The sequence below is a fragment of the Plectrocnemia conspersa genome, unplaced genomic scaffold, assembly GCF_051122295.1.
Source record: "Plectrocnemia conspersa isolate PC_06_02 unplaced genomic scaffold, ASM5112229v1 ptg000005l, whole genome shotgun sequence".
Classification (NCBI taxonomy): Eukaryota; Metazoa; Arthropoda; class Insecta; order Trichoptera; family Polycentropodidae; genus Plectrocnemia; species Plectrocnemia conspersa.
In genome coordinates this window covers 21609351-21627268 of record NW_028277169.1, presented here as the reverse complement: position 1 = coordinate 21627268, position 17918 = coordinate 21609351, and the positions used below count along the sequence as shown (strand labels likewise).

Below are 17918 nucleotides of genomic sequence, written 5' to 3'. Positions count from 1 at the left end.
CGCTACCCTTTGAAGACTAATTAGCGATACGGATGCTTCCGACTCTGTATAAATAATATTCTGAAGAGAGCATCACTTTATTGGCACTGAAAGTATATCTATAGTACGCGTACATAAGCGATGCAATATCTCAAATTTTCATCCCCCAAAATATTGATTTCATTCGTATGCAAATTAATCATAACTCTCTCTCTCTCCTATTATATGCTATAACAAAGAAGTCGGTAATGAAATGTTGAATATTATAAATAAATAATCATTGGAAATTAAATTTATTATGTGACTGCTTATAATAATGGGAACGATTTGAGAAACAAAGCGTATCAAGCATCCTTTCTCACGGAAACTGGTTTTTGATTTTGCCACCGAGATCCTTTCAAGGTTTGCAAAGTGTGAATAAATTACTATTTTTTTTTTATTCACATAAAAGGGCATATAATGTGGCGTATAAATTATGTCATTCATGATGACGCTAAATTACTATAAAGTGCTTTATACGGTTGAGAAATAAATTATTTAATAGTATACTTTATGGTGGAATTAAACGCACCGGCGCACACAAAACCTGCGCCTTTAAACAAAACAACGGAGATTGCTACTTTTGTTTTAATATACACGCTTGTGCGAAATATTCATACGCATGCAAAAAGTGTCCATTAGATTCCTAATAAATTAACGCTACAGACATCTGAGGCGGAGGGACGGAGGGAGGCAGGTGGGGGAGGGGGGGTTTCAAGTGAACCCTTTTTATAATGTCCCTCCCTATCGACATCTGTCTTCCACCCGCCGCCCCATTGCCCTTTCTATGCAAAAAACAGAAAGGGAGTCGTGTAAAATTCGGCCCATCATTTTAGGCCAAAGCCACATCTGAGAAATTTTACGAATTTCGCTCGATTTATTTTTTTAGACCCTCATTATTTATAGTAAATATTTTATTTGAACGTGTGGTCTGTGAGGGTTAGACGGAGGGCGGCGCGTGACGATTTGACAAACGCTTAATTATCGCAAAATTTATTTTCGCGACATTGTCATTTATTTTTAGGAAAATTTTCGTTTTTGAACGCATCCTTGGAGTCGCAGTCACGTTTCTTGGTGCTGTGCCAAAATTTATATTTATTTAATGCGAATTCGAATGCACTTTCGAACGTTAACAAAAGTTGATAAAATAAAGCATTGTCGTTGCGTTGTTATTGTCGTTGCAATGTAAACATCAATTTGGACTCATTCCATCTCGAGAGTACATAAATAAAATATAATTTATGTATACATATGTTAGAGTTTGAGATTTTTGTCTTACGTTGCTGAAGAGCTGAACTATCTGTATAGAATAAAATTAAGTAGCACAAGCATCTGGATTCGGCACATCTGTTGTTTCAGTATCGTAGATCTTATGGAACGTACACATGAATAAAGGAACTGTGCATTAATTCTTTATATGTGAATATATATATTACTGAAATTACGCCAACAGCTGTGTTTTATTAAATACAACAATATTTTAAAGCAGCAATTAGATACGATCTATCTAAATACTACTTCCACACAAATTTACCTGACTGGTTTGATCAATACAGGCTAACATTGTGAGCTGTATATCTAGATATAAGGCATTGTGCGTATGTTTAGATCTTGTCTGATATTGTTGTGTCAATCATGCGTATCAAGAATCACTCGAAACGTCCTCTCGTTCATTGCTGAAGTTCTTCGGAGATCACTCCACGTCACTGCCGCCTACCCGGCAATCATTTGGGCGGATTCGATAGCTAATGCCTCTCACCTAAACCCTTTATATTTACCCACCCCATGAGCCCGCATGCCCCGAAAATCTTCTACTCCACCCTCTTACTTTACATCCTCCCTCACTGGACCGGCAAATTTTCCTTATTTTTTATAAAAAAGTGATCATTTTTTTACTTCTCTAAACACAGTTAATACATTTTTTTTATGTTTTTATTAAAAAATAAAAGTAATCCTTGTTTGTATTGAGAGGATAAGGGTTACTTTTGGGTGGGTCTGCGGGATCGTCGGGGGCAGAGCACCCGCGGGTGTGGGCAAGGGGTTGTTCTGACGGCTAATTATTTGATGCCTTATGATGGCGGGCCGAGGATATAGACGCGGGCCTTACTTACTCGCATTGCCTGCGTGTGATATAAGGGTGGCTGTTAGCGGTCGCCAACCTTTGGGTCAGACAAGTTTTTTGCTCGCTAAACTTTTTCATCCCTCACTTTGATATAATATATTAATATTAAATATTTTAAATTATATATTTGCACCGAAGCAAACGTTTCTTTGCACTCTTTCAGCGTTTGATGTGGTGGCGCTTTCAGGTGTATTTTTTCTTTGTACATCCACCGGAGCTTTAAAATGCTGCGGGTTTCTCCTAATAAGCAAATAAAGGCACCAGGACCCAATTGAGATACACCCAAACAGCCTGAATTGGTCCAGCTTTAGGATATCGCCCATTAAGCCTTATCATCGGGTCTGTTTGACTTTTAACTGGGGGTTGTTTCTGCCTCGCCTTCGAATAACATATTTTTAATCGACCCCATATATATATACATATATAAAAATATATGCAATAGTTCTAATTAGATTCATAGCAATAAGGCTTCGTTATCGCGGACAGATGTCTCCATCTACGTTGACATCTAGCAAGAGGTGAAAGTTGCAAAGACAATTACTCGATAATGAATTAATTCGATAAACTTTATTAAGCACCGACGGGGGTAAAGAGTTGTCTCCGCTCGCGCTAGGGGGTGTTAAAATTTAAATATAGACCGATACGGTGAAAAGTTCCAAAGGGTAAATAATAGCATTTGCTAGCTAACCCCTCGTGCCGTGTAGTTAGTTAGTTAGTGGTCCTTGGCAAAACGAATTCAGACGGTCAAATAACACGGCAGAGCATCCTTTAATTTTTTTTTCACTATCTAAGCTATCTTAATCAGAGTTAACCCTTCGAGCGCCGCGCTGTTAATATTAAATCTCAAAATGGCTAATCACGGCTTCAATATGCTCCATAATGCGACGTGGTAATTAACGACGATCGTCCAGGATGTACGAATGGGTGAGGGTAGGCTCATATCCTTCGGACTGATAATCGAAAAATCAATTATTCACACAAGGGCGTCTTTCACCCTTACGATCCATTGTTTGTTTACGTTCAGCTTGCAGTGGCAGCAGCACTCGGGGTCTCAAATTGTTCAAAGCTAAGATCGAAGTAGCCAGGGAAAAAAATAAAGTTTGCTCGGAGCAAAGATTCCGGCAGTCAATAATAAATTAATCCGCGCGCGCCTTAAATATCAAACTTTTCGATACTTTTGATCTCAAAGGGCGAAGAGGTTAATAAGACACCGAAGGAGGAGGGATGAGCCTTTCACTCGATACAAATCCAAGTTTGATAAAGTTTCGCCTGAAAATGCCTTTTAATTTGCCGCGCGGCTCGTCCTGTTCAAAGATAGACAGGTATAATTAATGTCTATGTACATAAGCGCACAGGATCGGAGATGGGGGCTGGAGATTGTCCAAGTTTTTAGGAATTGGCGTACGCGCGCGCCCCCGTTTGGGAAGCCCCACTAATGTAATTTATTAAAAGCGAATCCACGTATTAATCTAGAGGCAGGAGACGTACGTACCTGGGGGTTTGCAACTTGATTCAATCTACAGAGTAAAATAGGCAATAAGTGCCATATTTTTCATGGATTTGGATTCTATAATATATACTAATATCATAACTAGGATCGGAATAAAAATAGTTTTAATCGAATACACAGTATCTTATTATATCTAAATCAACTAATAGATCTTGCTATTTATTACCTATATACAATATCTCTACATATTATTTTTTAAACGTTATTTAGAGGGTGATAATTACATTTAAAAACATACATTAAATACGTTACTAAAGCGAAGCATTAAATATATTTAATTGCAAATCTTGAACCAGTAAAATGGGTACATTAAAAATGTGCCTTTAAAGCAATACGTTTTATGGAATTTTGTGCTTATTAATATTTTTCTTGTATTTTCTAATATGAAAATAACAATGTCCTTTAATAGTTAGTAACTGTAAATTGCTTATTTTTGTCAAATTAATTGTGTGTATTATAAACTTATTTTTGTAATTAAAGCGTTGATTTTTATTAAATGTCACAAAGGCGGCAAGCCCTATTGAACGTAGTTCCATAATGTGTTAATTAAGTCTTAGATTGTAAACCAGGTTTATTTAACGCTCGATTTTTATTCTATACTACTACCCTATTCACTCTTAAGAATAGAAAAATCAATATAGTGTATCAACTAATTTAACCTAACCGGAAATATATTATTAATATTTATTACATACACAATATTTTATATGAATACGATGACTTAGCATGCGTGTTCAAAGTATGTAGTTGATACAAGTTTGCAAATTTCTTAATTTTTCCTGTAACGCCTCTGAAATGACAATAAAAATAATATTTTTCATAGAATTATCTAGCTGTTTTAAAATTCTTAGGAACGAGTATTTCTTACAAATAATATGTGCTGCCCAGGGCGATCCTTAAAATTGCCCCCCCCCCCTTTATACATTTTTTGCAGAGTCATAAAATCAGCAATTTTTAAAATAATAAATTGGTTAATATTAAGCTCTTGTTATTCGTGGATTTATATATGTTTTAGTGCATTCAGGGTTAAGAACCACACTAGACGATCCCATCACGAATATGCCGCCCCCAAGCAAGTGCCGCCCGGGGCGGGCCCCCCCCCCCATAGCCACGCCACTGAATAAAAGCAATGTTCTTGCTGCTCTCATAACTTCCATATCTTTTTCATAAAATAAATAAAACCAAACGAGAATTTTTAGTATATTTTTTACTTATATAGTCAATCACTTTGAATTAATAATTTTCAAATTATTTAATCGCTTTATTTGGATTTTAGTGCTTGTAAATTTTCTTTAAAATTCTGATTTTATAAAATTTGCCAATTTTTTTTGGCAAGATTTATATTTTTAAGCAAAACTAAACTTAAATATAATTATATCTAAAAAAAAATATATCAGTGCTTAAAAATTTTCTATTAAATTCTGGTTTTTCAAGATTTGACCAATTTTGTAGATTCTTATCTTTTCCATAAATTATTTTTAAGCAAAACTTTAGAAAGTTTAATTATTTCTGAATTATTTAGATGCTTTTATTTTATATTAATTTCCTTAACATTTTCTTCTCCAAAATTAACAAATTTTTAATATTAAAATTCATATCTTTTCCATAAAATAATTTATAACAAAAATGGACTTTTTTATTTTTATTATTTTTATATATATATATATATATATATATATATATATATATATATATATATATATATATATATATATATATATATATATATATATATATATATATATATATATATATAATATATATATATAAAAATAATCTATAATAAAACTGGACTTTCGTATATAATTATTTATAAATTATTCAATCGCTTTTATTTTTCTTCCATATTCTGATCTAAGATTACAATTCATATCTTTTCCATCAAATAGTTTATAGCAAAAATGGACTTTCTAGTATAATTATTTCTGAATTATTTAATAGATTTTATTAGACTGCTCAATGTTTTCCCCCAGAAATCTGTTCTTACAAAATTCGCCAAATTTTAAAGATATCCTGGATATATTTTTTGAAAGAGTTATTACAACACATTTATACCACAGTTGCTTTTTATTGTCCACATAAACGAATATTATGTAAATTAAACTTTTATTTTTATATTAAATGAGTAGCAAAAATATAAAATTTGCTGTTATAGTTTATAATAAAATATGTTCTTGTGCATAGATCTTAGACTTTATAAAATATACAATATATCAACTTAGTCGAATTATCGGTTCAGTTGTGGTACGTTTACAACGCATACGCTCCACAGAGTCCCAAAAACATTTTGACACAATGAGCAAAAACCACAAATCGAGCTTACTGAAAAGCTTGTTCAAAAGTTGGCCGCGTTTATGAAATCCGATAGCTCGCGTTCATTATTCACCGATTAAGTCCTTAGACCGCCGGCGGGTGTCTGTCTGTCTGCCGTTGTGCTTTTGCCAGGGTAGATAGGTACACGCGAATTATTGAATGTTTTAATTCGGCATGTTTCGTCGGATCAATCCCGGAGGAGAAGGAGACTAGTGGGTATATTGTAGTAGCAGCAGCAGCATCCGGGAACCACCACCACACCCTCTTCTACCCGGTAAATAAGAGAGACAATTCCCAGACAAAGCCCGCTAACGAAACAAGGCCCGTATAAATCCATCTCCCATGTTTGCTTCGTATTCTGAGTATCTCGCAGTAAATCCGTACGATATATACCAATTTTAAGCGACGTGTGTATATATAATTTTAAAATTGAATAAACTAAATCATCCGCATCACATATAATGATATATCGACAGACCGACACGTGCTATATCGTTATTGAGTAGCATAAACGTAATATTGAGACTGATTAAGCTGCCAATATAATTTCATTTTTAAACTATTGGGAGTGATAGATGGATTGTTGAAATTTTTGTTCGACTATTTCAAAAACATAAAAAAAGATCGAACCGATAAACACATTAATGCGTTCCCTTTGATCATTCGAGCTTTGATAGGCGCAGAGGAGTGGTTGAGTGGTCGTGAGACGTGCGTGGGTAAAGAGTTCGATTTCCACTATAATGGATGTTCTAATGTCAAACGAGTCAAACAAACCTAATAACATCGAAATCATCGCAAGAATTAATTAACGAGGTAATATCATAATATGATTGCTATTATGGAAAACTTTCTCGATCGTCGTAGTGTGTTTAATTATATTATATAGTACCTGCTATCATATAATATCTCCGCAGGCGATTCAATTCAAATAATACGTAAAATAATCAAAGTTTCTGAGCCAATTAGAATCGAGTGGCGATGATCCACCTGTGCCGTGAGAGGGCGCCATCTCTACGTACGCAGAATTCATTAGTAAATTAGAATTGAGACGAACTAAAGTTCCGAAATTCAATCTCGTATAATTATTACCATCACATTGTCGACAGGGGTAGCGCAGTTGTTTTTAATAAATAAATATTGATTATTGTTTCGAACAATAATTCACTCACCAGAGACACTCGGAACGACCTTAATTATATTTTAAACATTTCTTACAATGGTCGCATTGATACATGTTGTTACTATTAAGGGTTAACGTCCCTTTAATTAACCCTACATGTGATTTCGCGTCTGTCTGCGAATTCTGAAGTCGTTTTCCTATACTTCGGCCCGTTATGTCGTGACCGCAACGTTATGGCAACACAGTCATAAAATGAACATTTGTTTAATTGGAAGACGCAGACAGAGCATTTGCTATTGAACACAATCACATTAAATCGAAACATACTATCGTGATTTTTATTATCAGTTCATATATATCGCAATCATGTCAGTGATATTTTTATAATATATTTCTACATCAATAATACAATGTTTTAACATTCTTGCGGTGTTATAATAAAGCATTAAATCCTCGATTTTCCTATCATAATCTAACAAAACTCAATTAGTTCACTAAACGGAACAAAAGTATACGTATGTACATATCTTCCATTGTGCCCATAGGTCTTCTGTGGCATCGCTCGTTTATCGAATCACTGCTGGAGTGAACGAGACGCATATATGGCTATTATATAAAGTCGAAAAGAGATAGAAGTATCCCTTTTCCGTTTCCTGCAGTTTTCCACAGACGGCGTGCGTCTCTCTTAATTCGGCCGAGGAAGAAGCGAGCGAGAGCGAGGGACATACACATATACTCTGCTCATGTGTGTATGTATATATGTATGTCCCTCTTTCCCCGTACACTTTTAATTCACTTAAACAATTATAGCTTTAGTTTTAATCCGATCAAACGTTTTCGAGAATGAGTTGCGACTGTGTACGTGTGTGCGGGCTCTTTCGTCGCAAAACCTAAAGGGGACTCGGAATCAAACGCTTTGCTTTTGATAGAATTATTTTATAGCCCGATATTTAATTATCGAATTTTGCTGCGACGGGGGCACGCCAATCAAAATTATCGAAAATTAATTTAGTTAAAGATTTGTTTGGATCGAGTTTGAACACGGCTCCATAAAGCACCAAAACAGAGTTGAATTCGAAAGCACTGAAAAAAGTTCAATTCAAGCTATTTCCTATAATGTATGAAGATGGTATTATAATGAGTGCAACAGCCGTTTAAAATATCAAATCTTTTCCAAAAAATATATATATATATACATATATACGAAGAACTAAAGACATCGACTTGATCCTGTAGTGAAGATGAAGTCAAGATAGACTGATTAAATATTGATACTAATGCGTGATGTATTCAGTGAACATTTTTTATGTTACACTCCGTATTTATATAATAAGAAGTCGAAAAAAGAAAAACATATAATCGGCATCGCTTGTGACCATTTCGACATTTCGTGATGATGTCGGCTCTCGAAAATAATTTGAAGCAATAATTTATGTGCCCCGATCTATATTTATGTGGGCATATTTGTGCGTGTCCATCTCTGAAGGGGGCTCTTATTTATTTTCTAGATGAAAACTCCAACATCTAATTCATGATCTGTGCCAATCTATTTCTTTACGGGTAATTAACGCAGTGTATCCGACGTTTTTCTTCCAACTCTCGTGAATGCGCGCGCGCGTGTGTGTTTTCCCGATGCTGTGACGGTGCATCATAATTTATTTTTGATGTATCGAAAATGCTATATTAATTTTTATTTATGGGTAGCACGACGACGGACGAGACCGTTCAAAATACGCATCAATTATACGAATATAAAATTGAAAAATAAAATTATTTTCGTTCGCTGTGGAAATTTATCGCCGTGAAAATGCCGTGAGCGAGGTTAAGGCGTCGTTTTCGCGCCGTGACGGTAACCTACTGAAAAATCTATATACTAACGCTTAAATATCATGTTTATTTATAGTCAATTGTCAGTTGGGTCATTTTTTAGCACAATTTATTGCAAATTTTCATGGTAAAATATATTAAAGAAACACGACTGTGGCGAAATTAAAAGTAACCCTGTTTATACACAAACTCAAAACAAAACACAAATACGTAAAAATATATTTTAATTTATTTATGTAGATTCAAAAATATACAAGGTTGTAGTTAAAATTGGGCTACTTTTAAATGCGCCAATTGTCATATTTATATTGAATTATCTTAAAAGTTAATTTTCAAAATGCTTTCTTTAACAGTATATGTTTAGACAGATAAGTTTGATCATATTTGACTTAAATTGACTGCTTTTAAAAGTTCAACTTGTCATTTTCATTTTTTTTAAATATTTTTTATTGTGTACATACGTGTATTAAAATCACTCATGACTCATTTAAAAATAGCCCTATAATATACCCAAATGTGGCAATTTTAGTTTATTAAAAATAGCTAATTTTATTGTATAACTCTTTAATTTAAAAGTGGCATTATTTATATTTATTTAATTTTATGCCTGCTTTTAAATAAAGTTTATTAAAATTAAAAACTATAAATTATTTTAAAAGCGCCACTCTTTTATATTTTATATAATTTAAAAAACTGCATCAATACTCACAGTAATTAAAAATATTTACATTAAAATAATAAGTTAAAATGTTTTGTAGAAAAATATAATATTTTATTTTTCGGATACTTTTAAATACGCCATATTTTATTTTTATGTAATGTATGAAAATTGTATTAAAATAACTTTTGAACTGTAACATTCTCTGTTCAATTCTCTACTCTGTAAATCGTATCGCTTTGTATGAACGATGTATAATAATACACGTAAACAAAAGAAATATATTTAATTTTAACAAAAAATAATAATAGAAATAAAAATTGAATTTGCTTCATTGCTTTCCGAGGCACCGGTAATGCGTTCTGTTGTTTCGACCAATGAAAAATAAGCATTCAAATATTAAACAAAATGGCCGACAGTACCATGACAACAGTTTTAAATAATTATTATTTAATAATAATATTTTGTTACGCGACAATAATTTTCATTAATTCGTCATTTGACTGAATATAAAGAAACGGATTGCAAATTAACTAGGTGTGTTATAACTATGAAAATTAAATATATACATAATGTGTTAAGGATTAGAAGAATACATTGATTTAACTAGATAAACAACCATAAGACAATATTCGTTATGAATTCTTCAAATTTTGAAATCCCGGCGACGGGCTCTGAGGCCGAAAAGTGAGTTTTTTACTTTTATAAATAATCGGATTGTAAATTAACTAGGTGTGTTATAACTATGAAAATTAAATATATACTTAATTTCTTTAGGATAAGAAAAATAAATTGATTAAATTAGAAAACAATCATAAAACAAGCTTCGTAATGAAATCTTTAAATTTTGAATTCCCGTCGCCGGGCTCCGAGGTCGAAAAGTGAGTTTTTCATTTCATATTACATAAGCATTATCATTGCTAGATTTTAAGAATTGCAAATAAACCAGGTATGTCTTAAACGTGAACGTGTAATATATCCATAGTATGTATGAGGATTGAAAGTTAATGTCGATAAAATCGGCGCTGTCGCAGTGGGAACGCTATATAAATCAGCCAACGGGCAGCTTATAAATGTGTAGTTTCTTGGATGTTATCTAATAAACGACATTTTACAATCATTAAAAACATGTGATTGCATACCTGAAATAATCGGTGACCAAAATATCTAAGAGTGGGTTATTTTTAATTCCGATGTGGCAAAATATGTATACGTCACGGTTTTTATTCAATTTTTGTTCTGTGCCATCATTCCTCTTTCGAAATAGCCAAATTCAAGATATTCATTTACATCAAACTTATGTAGTATGCTCTTTATAAAAAGATAATACTTGCTGACAGTGACTTCAACATGAGAAGATTCACTCTTTGTTTATTTATATATACCAATTCTACGTTGTACCATATAAGTCATTAAATTGTTCCATCATTGCTTCTGAAAAATAATTAAACGCAATAAAACCTTATCAAGAGTAAGCATTCAATACATTATTACTACTAATATAATCCATAAATTAAATTCAAACGACAACCGAAGAACAAAATTGACAGAATATACTGTAGAGGATTAAGCACGTAGATTGGCATCTCTTCATCTTCTTCAAAATTGTCGCAATAATCATATATTAATTGTTTGACATACGTAAATGTTATTAGATGTATCATTGCTTCTGAAAATTAACTGTAAACGATACTATATAGTGGGTAAAGTGTAACTTTTTGTTTACACTTATACGAAATTTTTCATTATTACTAGCATTGTAATATGTTTAATCAACTTTGGTATGTATACCTTTCATTGCCCAATTACCGCTGTTTGTCTTTTAATATTAGATCCTGGAAAGTCAATGGTAATTTTGTTAGAATAACCGTGATATATTATTCATATAGCTAAACACTTACTGGCACACTCATAATTTATAGTTTTGATTATATTGTCTATAATTCCAATGCTACATCACTTTGAATCATCTTCAATTGACACTTTGTAAGAAAAACGCAGCGATTATAACATATTTCACTGTTTATTAAATTGCACAGAAATGGGCGCAGAACTGTCACATGTAAGCAAATTTGAAAGGGAAATCACCGGTTTTGGGCGCGCTTTAGAACGAAGTACGAAATTGATTTTAACGATTTAAATTGTAAAACACTTATCAAAATATGTATAAAAATCATCAAATTCTAAAAAAATATTCTTTAAAATATGTTTAGTTTCTACGGGATTTAAAATATAATATAACTAATGTGGATTTGTATTAGCTTCTCTATACAGAAAAAATATGTACTTAATTTTGGCGAACGTTGGCAATTTAAAGTTATAGTTTTTAGAGAATTTTTAAAATTTCGCTTGCTTCCATAATTGCATTAAAATATATCATAAATAAATATTTTTGGGCTATTTTTAAATTCCATATTTTTAATATATAATTCGCTAAAATTGCACCAAAATACATTGTTAATAAAAAAAATATTTGCTACTTTTAAAAACTTTTTCATGTATGTATGTAATATTTATGTATTATAGTGAATAGGAAAAAATAATAAAAATGTATTTGAAAGCATTTGCATGAACACACGTATTTGTTTTATATGAACTAATCCAGGGCTACTTTTAAATGCGCCACTTAATGCGCGTTCTGCGACTATTAACTAAATTTATCACGCTTTTCGTCTCTCGGATTTAACTCGAGTGTCATAGAGAATGATTATAGATTTGTGACACGCTTATTTATTATTGTTATATGTATTTTTATTTCGTGTCTATTTCTGCGCTATAATTCGTTCGCGAATAGCTAGCTAGCTCTCTTCTGGATGACGTTCTCGTAACGTACCATTGAAAATCCGAGTCGTAGACATTCCCACGTTCATTAATATATTTCTTTTGAAAAATCACAATTCGCGTTTGTCCAAATTGCGCGGGCGCACAAATGTGTCTACAATACATTAATATAATTCTAAATATATCAAAGCGCGAATAAAAATAAAACTGTGTGTTTGTGTGAATGCGCGCCTAGAACCATAACGATGTATGTGCGATATAATAATAATATAATAAAATCGAGAGATGTGCCCATTGTTCGTCGAACAATGTCGCTTATCAAAAAGCGTATGTACGGAAAAAATCAAATAAAATAATTAAAAAGCGTAAATTTTAATTGTTAATATATGTTTTCGCTCGGCTGAGTCCGTCTCTGTCGCACTTGTTGCGTGTACCGGGCGTCCGAGCTGAGTCGTGAGACTTTTTCAGTCTCATTGTCCGCGCTCCACTTGCCGTCGAAAATTTTCCAAACCCATATTTACTTACCGAAAATGATGATGCACGTACGATGAACCCGACCGATTGAACGGACGGATAAGCCCGCATTAAGCGGTAATTAATACACTTTTATTGGATTTGATTAATGGCGGCGATTATTGTTTTTACTGTTAGGAGCGGTTCGCGCCGTATCAATTAATAATGTTCTCTCTGTACATGTAATACGTAATTATGTGAGTGTGTTTGTTGATTTTTTAATTTTAATATTTGGCAAACGTCGGTCTCTGCCAATTAATGAGTAGCGGAAATGCAAATTGATAAAAATATGTATGTACGTATATACATTCAGCAAATAGGTCGTACTTGATTAGTATATATTTTGTAATTTGTACGATAGTGATATATTCACGCACGTGACAAAAATCATGGATTTATTTCAACATTTAGACGATTGCTGTAGCACAAATTTTGATTGCAAAATGTTGCTCAACGATGCCTCAATAAAAACAATATCTATACACTATATATGTATATTAAACATTTTTTTTTACTTTTATGAAAGAAGGATTCAATCCGTTACATTCTTAAAACATAAACAATAACACCCACTGTATTTGCTATTAAAAAACATTGTCGATAGCGAAACAGATTCGATAAATTTATTACATATCTTATACAATAATAATTAATAATAACAAACTGTTTTCAAAAAATACAACAATAAAAAAATTATACAGCTTCTCATACATAATTAAAATATATGATGGTTGTCCATTTATTAGTAGCCAAGATATATTTATTTATTATGCCTTTATAAGTAACTGTTCAATGAAGGATTTAACCCATTTCTTTTCACAATAAAACCTAGAGGGTTAATCATGTTTATTGAATCATTGCAGAAACCTTTATCTTTTTATTTCTAATGTCTTATTCGCCATTACTTCAATTTTAATATTTTTTTTACATATCTAAGTATTTAAATCCTATACCCTATTGAATTTCCATGCCTATCCAATCTTGATTTTCATTGAATGCTTAATCAATTCAATCGCCAAATTTTATCAAAAAAAAGCCGTTCCGTCTAAGTTGGCACAACTGTTTCCTCCTGTTGGCATTTTTTATTCACTTATCAATCGCTAGCATCTGGCGTTGTAATGTAACGTATACTGAACAAAAGTAATTAAAGCTCAAACACACAGCACGCACACTGCAGAGGCTCATTCACAGACAGGACATACACAATCGAACCGACAGATTTTATCGAAAACACTTCGATTCGAGCACAAAATAAAAACACAACATTGCCCCACACATTATTACACGCAGTTTCGCAAATCTGCGTGCTAAATAATTCTATAGAGAACATTTTCTCTTTCACTGCTGTGGAAGAAGTTAATTCATTCATAAACATTAGTTCTTCATTTAACATTTAAACGATCAGACCTTCCAAGATTTGACATAATTTTGTTCCTTCTCTCGCAGAATCGAATTTAATTTCCTGGCCATTGACCACACCTGATGACTTTGCACCTCGCCTCGGCTCACAAAAGCGTGTTACGCCACTAATTAGTCGCAATATCGCCAATCGCGTTGATGTCTCCGGCTGAGAACCACTGGCGTTGAACACTTTATGAACCGGAACCGAACGGATGTGTGTGCCTCCGAACATGTACACGTTTTTTGACCCAGCGACCATTGTATCGCTTTGTAATTAAAAATATATATAAAAAAAAAACGCAATACGTTAACGATATTACGTGGCGATTATTCGGCAATCGTCCAGCGGCGCTCAAAATTTGCGCATGGAATAATTGTGTTTATTTTTCATTTCGATTTTATCAACAGTCTGCGGTTAGATTTTGCGCTTTGTTTGTAATATGTATTAAAAACAATATTGTTTATATTATATTTTTTTGTTGTAATAGCACATTGGAAAGCTTCTCTTATCATATACATTTTTTTGCGTATTATACACAATAGATTATCTGTTTTAATTAGCGTTTGCTAATTAAGGCATCACGTGAATATCTGGTTCTATTCTTGATAAATTTTTAGATTGATTATTAAAATAAACAATAATGTTGAACGCATTTCCGGTTTATTTTATATATGAAATGTTGTTTTTGATAGTAAATTATTTTACCCACACGTGGCGCATCTAATTGTACCCCTAAGTGGTCCCAATACATAATTATTTCAAGTTAATAATTATTTTATTATAATTCCTGTAAACTTTTTTTTTATTTTTAATCATTTGGTTGTCAAATTTGCGAAGAATTGTCGAATCTGATGTTATAAGAAATAACATAAAATAGCATTGTCTAATATATTATGATGGTAAAGGTTCTGCAACCATAGGGTTAAAACCAAGGGTTTTTTTAATAAAAATGGTGCTGGAACTCATTTTTTGTATCGCATTTTACTAGAGAAAATTATATTCAAATATCATTTAAATTAAATTTAAAGCAGCTTTTCCTATGCCACGAAGCGCATAAAAAATTAAACAAAATTTATATGAGAGATTTAATTACTTTAAAATTTATTGTTATGAGAGTATTGGTCAAGTGTATTCAAATTGAATTTTGGTCAATAGAAGGGCGCAAAAACAATTATCACTTCTCAGAAGTCAAAAATTCACGTCAAAAGCAATAAAATCGTGTCGGCGCCGTCGCAGTGGAAACGCTCGTTACCGAGCGTTTCACAATTTATAATAGATTCTATCATAAAGTGTGACTAGAATGTATTGAAACAAGTGCAAGCCGATTTTACAGCCTTCTGGCATTAAAAGTGTTATTTATCATACAAAATAATTTATTTAGATAAAAAAATCGATCAGTAATAATTAAAATATATTTAATGCCCTTAAGAATTTAGTGACTATTATTTAATGCTATGTTAAATAATGATCTCTAAAATATTAACTAGCACAATTTTTGCTGATAGCAATTACGGAGATATAAAAATATAGTTTTTTAGTTCAGGGCATCAATATATTTCTATGCTTGTTTTAAATGTGCTAAAATTATATTTAATGCTATTTTTTATTAAAAATAGGATGTGAAATTGAATTTGCCTCAGATGATACAATATTATATCATAAATGTCAATTTATACTATTTTTTTTCCTATGTATGCATATGCATATGTATGTATTTTTTTTTATCAAAATACAGTTTCTGAGCTTTACCAGCGATTAATGCCGTCGTCCGAATAACTTTAATGGCTATTAATTTTCACGATTAGCATTTTAATAATACTTCTAAGCGAGAAGCCTTTGTCTTTCGCCCACCGGTGGCCAACTATGACAATAGCCGAGCTTTTCCCACGGCTCTCACGACACGTGGTGACACGTGCCGAAAAACGACATGAGATTAACATTTTAAAATGAACGACGACACACATAGCGATGTCAAATTTTAAGCATTTTTTCAATGATATTCATATATATATTTACTTCCGCTGCAACTCAAAGATTTTATTAATCAGTTTATAGTTTTTAATTAATTTCGAGTCAGTCGTGTCAAAGCGTATCTGGAACACGTTTCGGAGTTGCAGATATAATCGGCGTTTTATAACTTAATAAACCCGCATAGCGTGATTCCTTCATAAACATTCGCCAACATTTGCATATCGCACACACAACATTGTGTGATTTATCGGTCGAAAAAATTATACATTTATGACTCATGGACCAGTTTGAGGATCGATCAGAAGGAAGCCTTGAACACACGTCTACGCAACGTCCGCACCGGTTTGATTGGTTCGATTTCATTGATCGGACACCTCCATTCATCGAACGCTCCATTGAGCAGATTAGAGAGGAAGTCGGATGATGCAACTCTCTCACCTTCGAGGCTACCTGACCGAGACTCACGCGAGTGTTGCTCCGAGGAAGCACGCTCGTTTCTTCTGATTAGATTCTGACGAGTCTCTCGATTGCCACGCATGTGACCACCGGTTAATGGCTATTTCTCACGAAAAAATGATCCAAACAGTCGATACGACAAACAAAAAGAGATGAAAAATGAGGGGTGGCGCACTTAAAAGTAGCCATGCACTCACATTGTTTCTTAAGTAATACGGAAAATGCTTCTGAAACACGTTATTTTAACACGCTATATTATTTCGAATCCATCATCAAATAATTTCATATGGATTTTTAACCCTTCGGTTGCCATGATTTTTTTTTAAATATAATAAATAATGGTTTTATGTGCTTATACGCAGTTTGTTACGCTCAAGTGCATTAACTAAATATTTTATCGTTTATTGTTTCAGAGAGCAACTTTGGCTGAAAAAGAAGTCACGAACCTGAAGGAGCAACTGGCAGTGAACCCGCTGCCCGCGTCGTACCCGACCAGCAAACCGACGACACCCAACGGCAGTCCACCAGACACCCCCTTGCCGTTGTCGATGTCAATGCCTTTACCCCTGTCTTTGGCCAAAGACGCCAATCACAACCCCCTGACTCCGTCGCCCATCTCAAAGGAGAATCACATGACGGAGTCGAACCAAACTGAATCGAATCAGGATAACCTATCCAGGAAGTGTCCCTCCGTGGACGATTTAGAACACCTCATAGACAATTCGAGTGCGCCTAAAATGGAACTATCGACGCAGAGAAACAACTGCAACAACAACAACATCACATCGACCAATAACTCGACCAACACCGGGACCAATTTGGAAATGGAGCTGGCCGCCAAGGAGAAAGAGGTAAGGATAGATTCTAAGCGTCCCCATCAATCCCAATTGAAATATGAGTCCATTGATTGAATTATCGATAGGCCATGGTAACGTTTAAATAGGGCCCGGCTACACCATGACCAATAAATCAATTAAAAAGGGACGAACCTTTGATTAAAATTGACAGTTTATTCAATAACTATGGAGACGGTGGAGAGAGAAAAAAGCGGTATGGTACATTAAATTGACTCTGAATTGGACTATCCGGTGCATCATTGTTTCAATAATTCCCAACCGAATTTTCACATAGATCGATCCGAGGTCAAGGCGGACACTTGACCGCAATCTTCGTTTCCTAGTAAAATATACGCTAGGTGATATTTTGAATTTAAATACAATTTGAGTA

At 33.3% G+C, this 17918-nt stretch overlaps 1 protein-coding gene across 11 annotated transcripts in view; it reads left to right on the top strand.

Moving 5' to 3' along the window:
- Positions 1-17918, top strand: part of ct (homeobox protein, cut) — a 154233-nt gene that overhangs the window by 70171 nt on the left and 66144 nt on the right. For all 11 annotated transcript variants that reach the window (XM_088185591.1, XM_088185584.1, XM_088185590.1 and 8 more), the window contains one exon: positions 17105-17542. In XM_088185591.1, coding sequence (XP_088041717.1) covers positions 17105-17542 — 438 coding nt within the window. The remainder of the gene's footprint in view (positions 1-17104; positions 17543-17918) is intronic.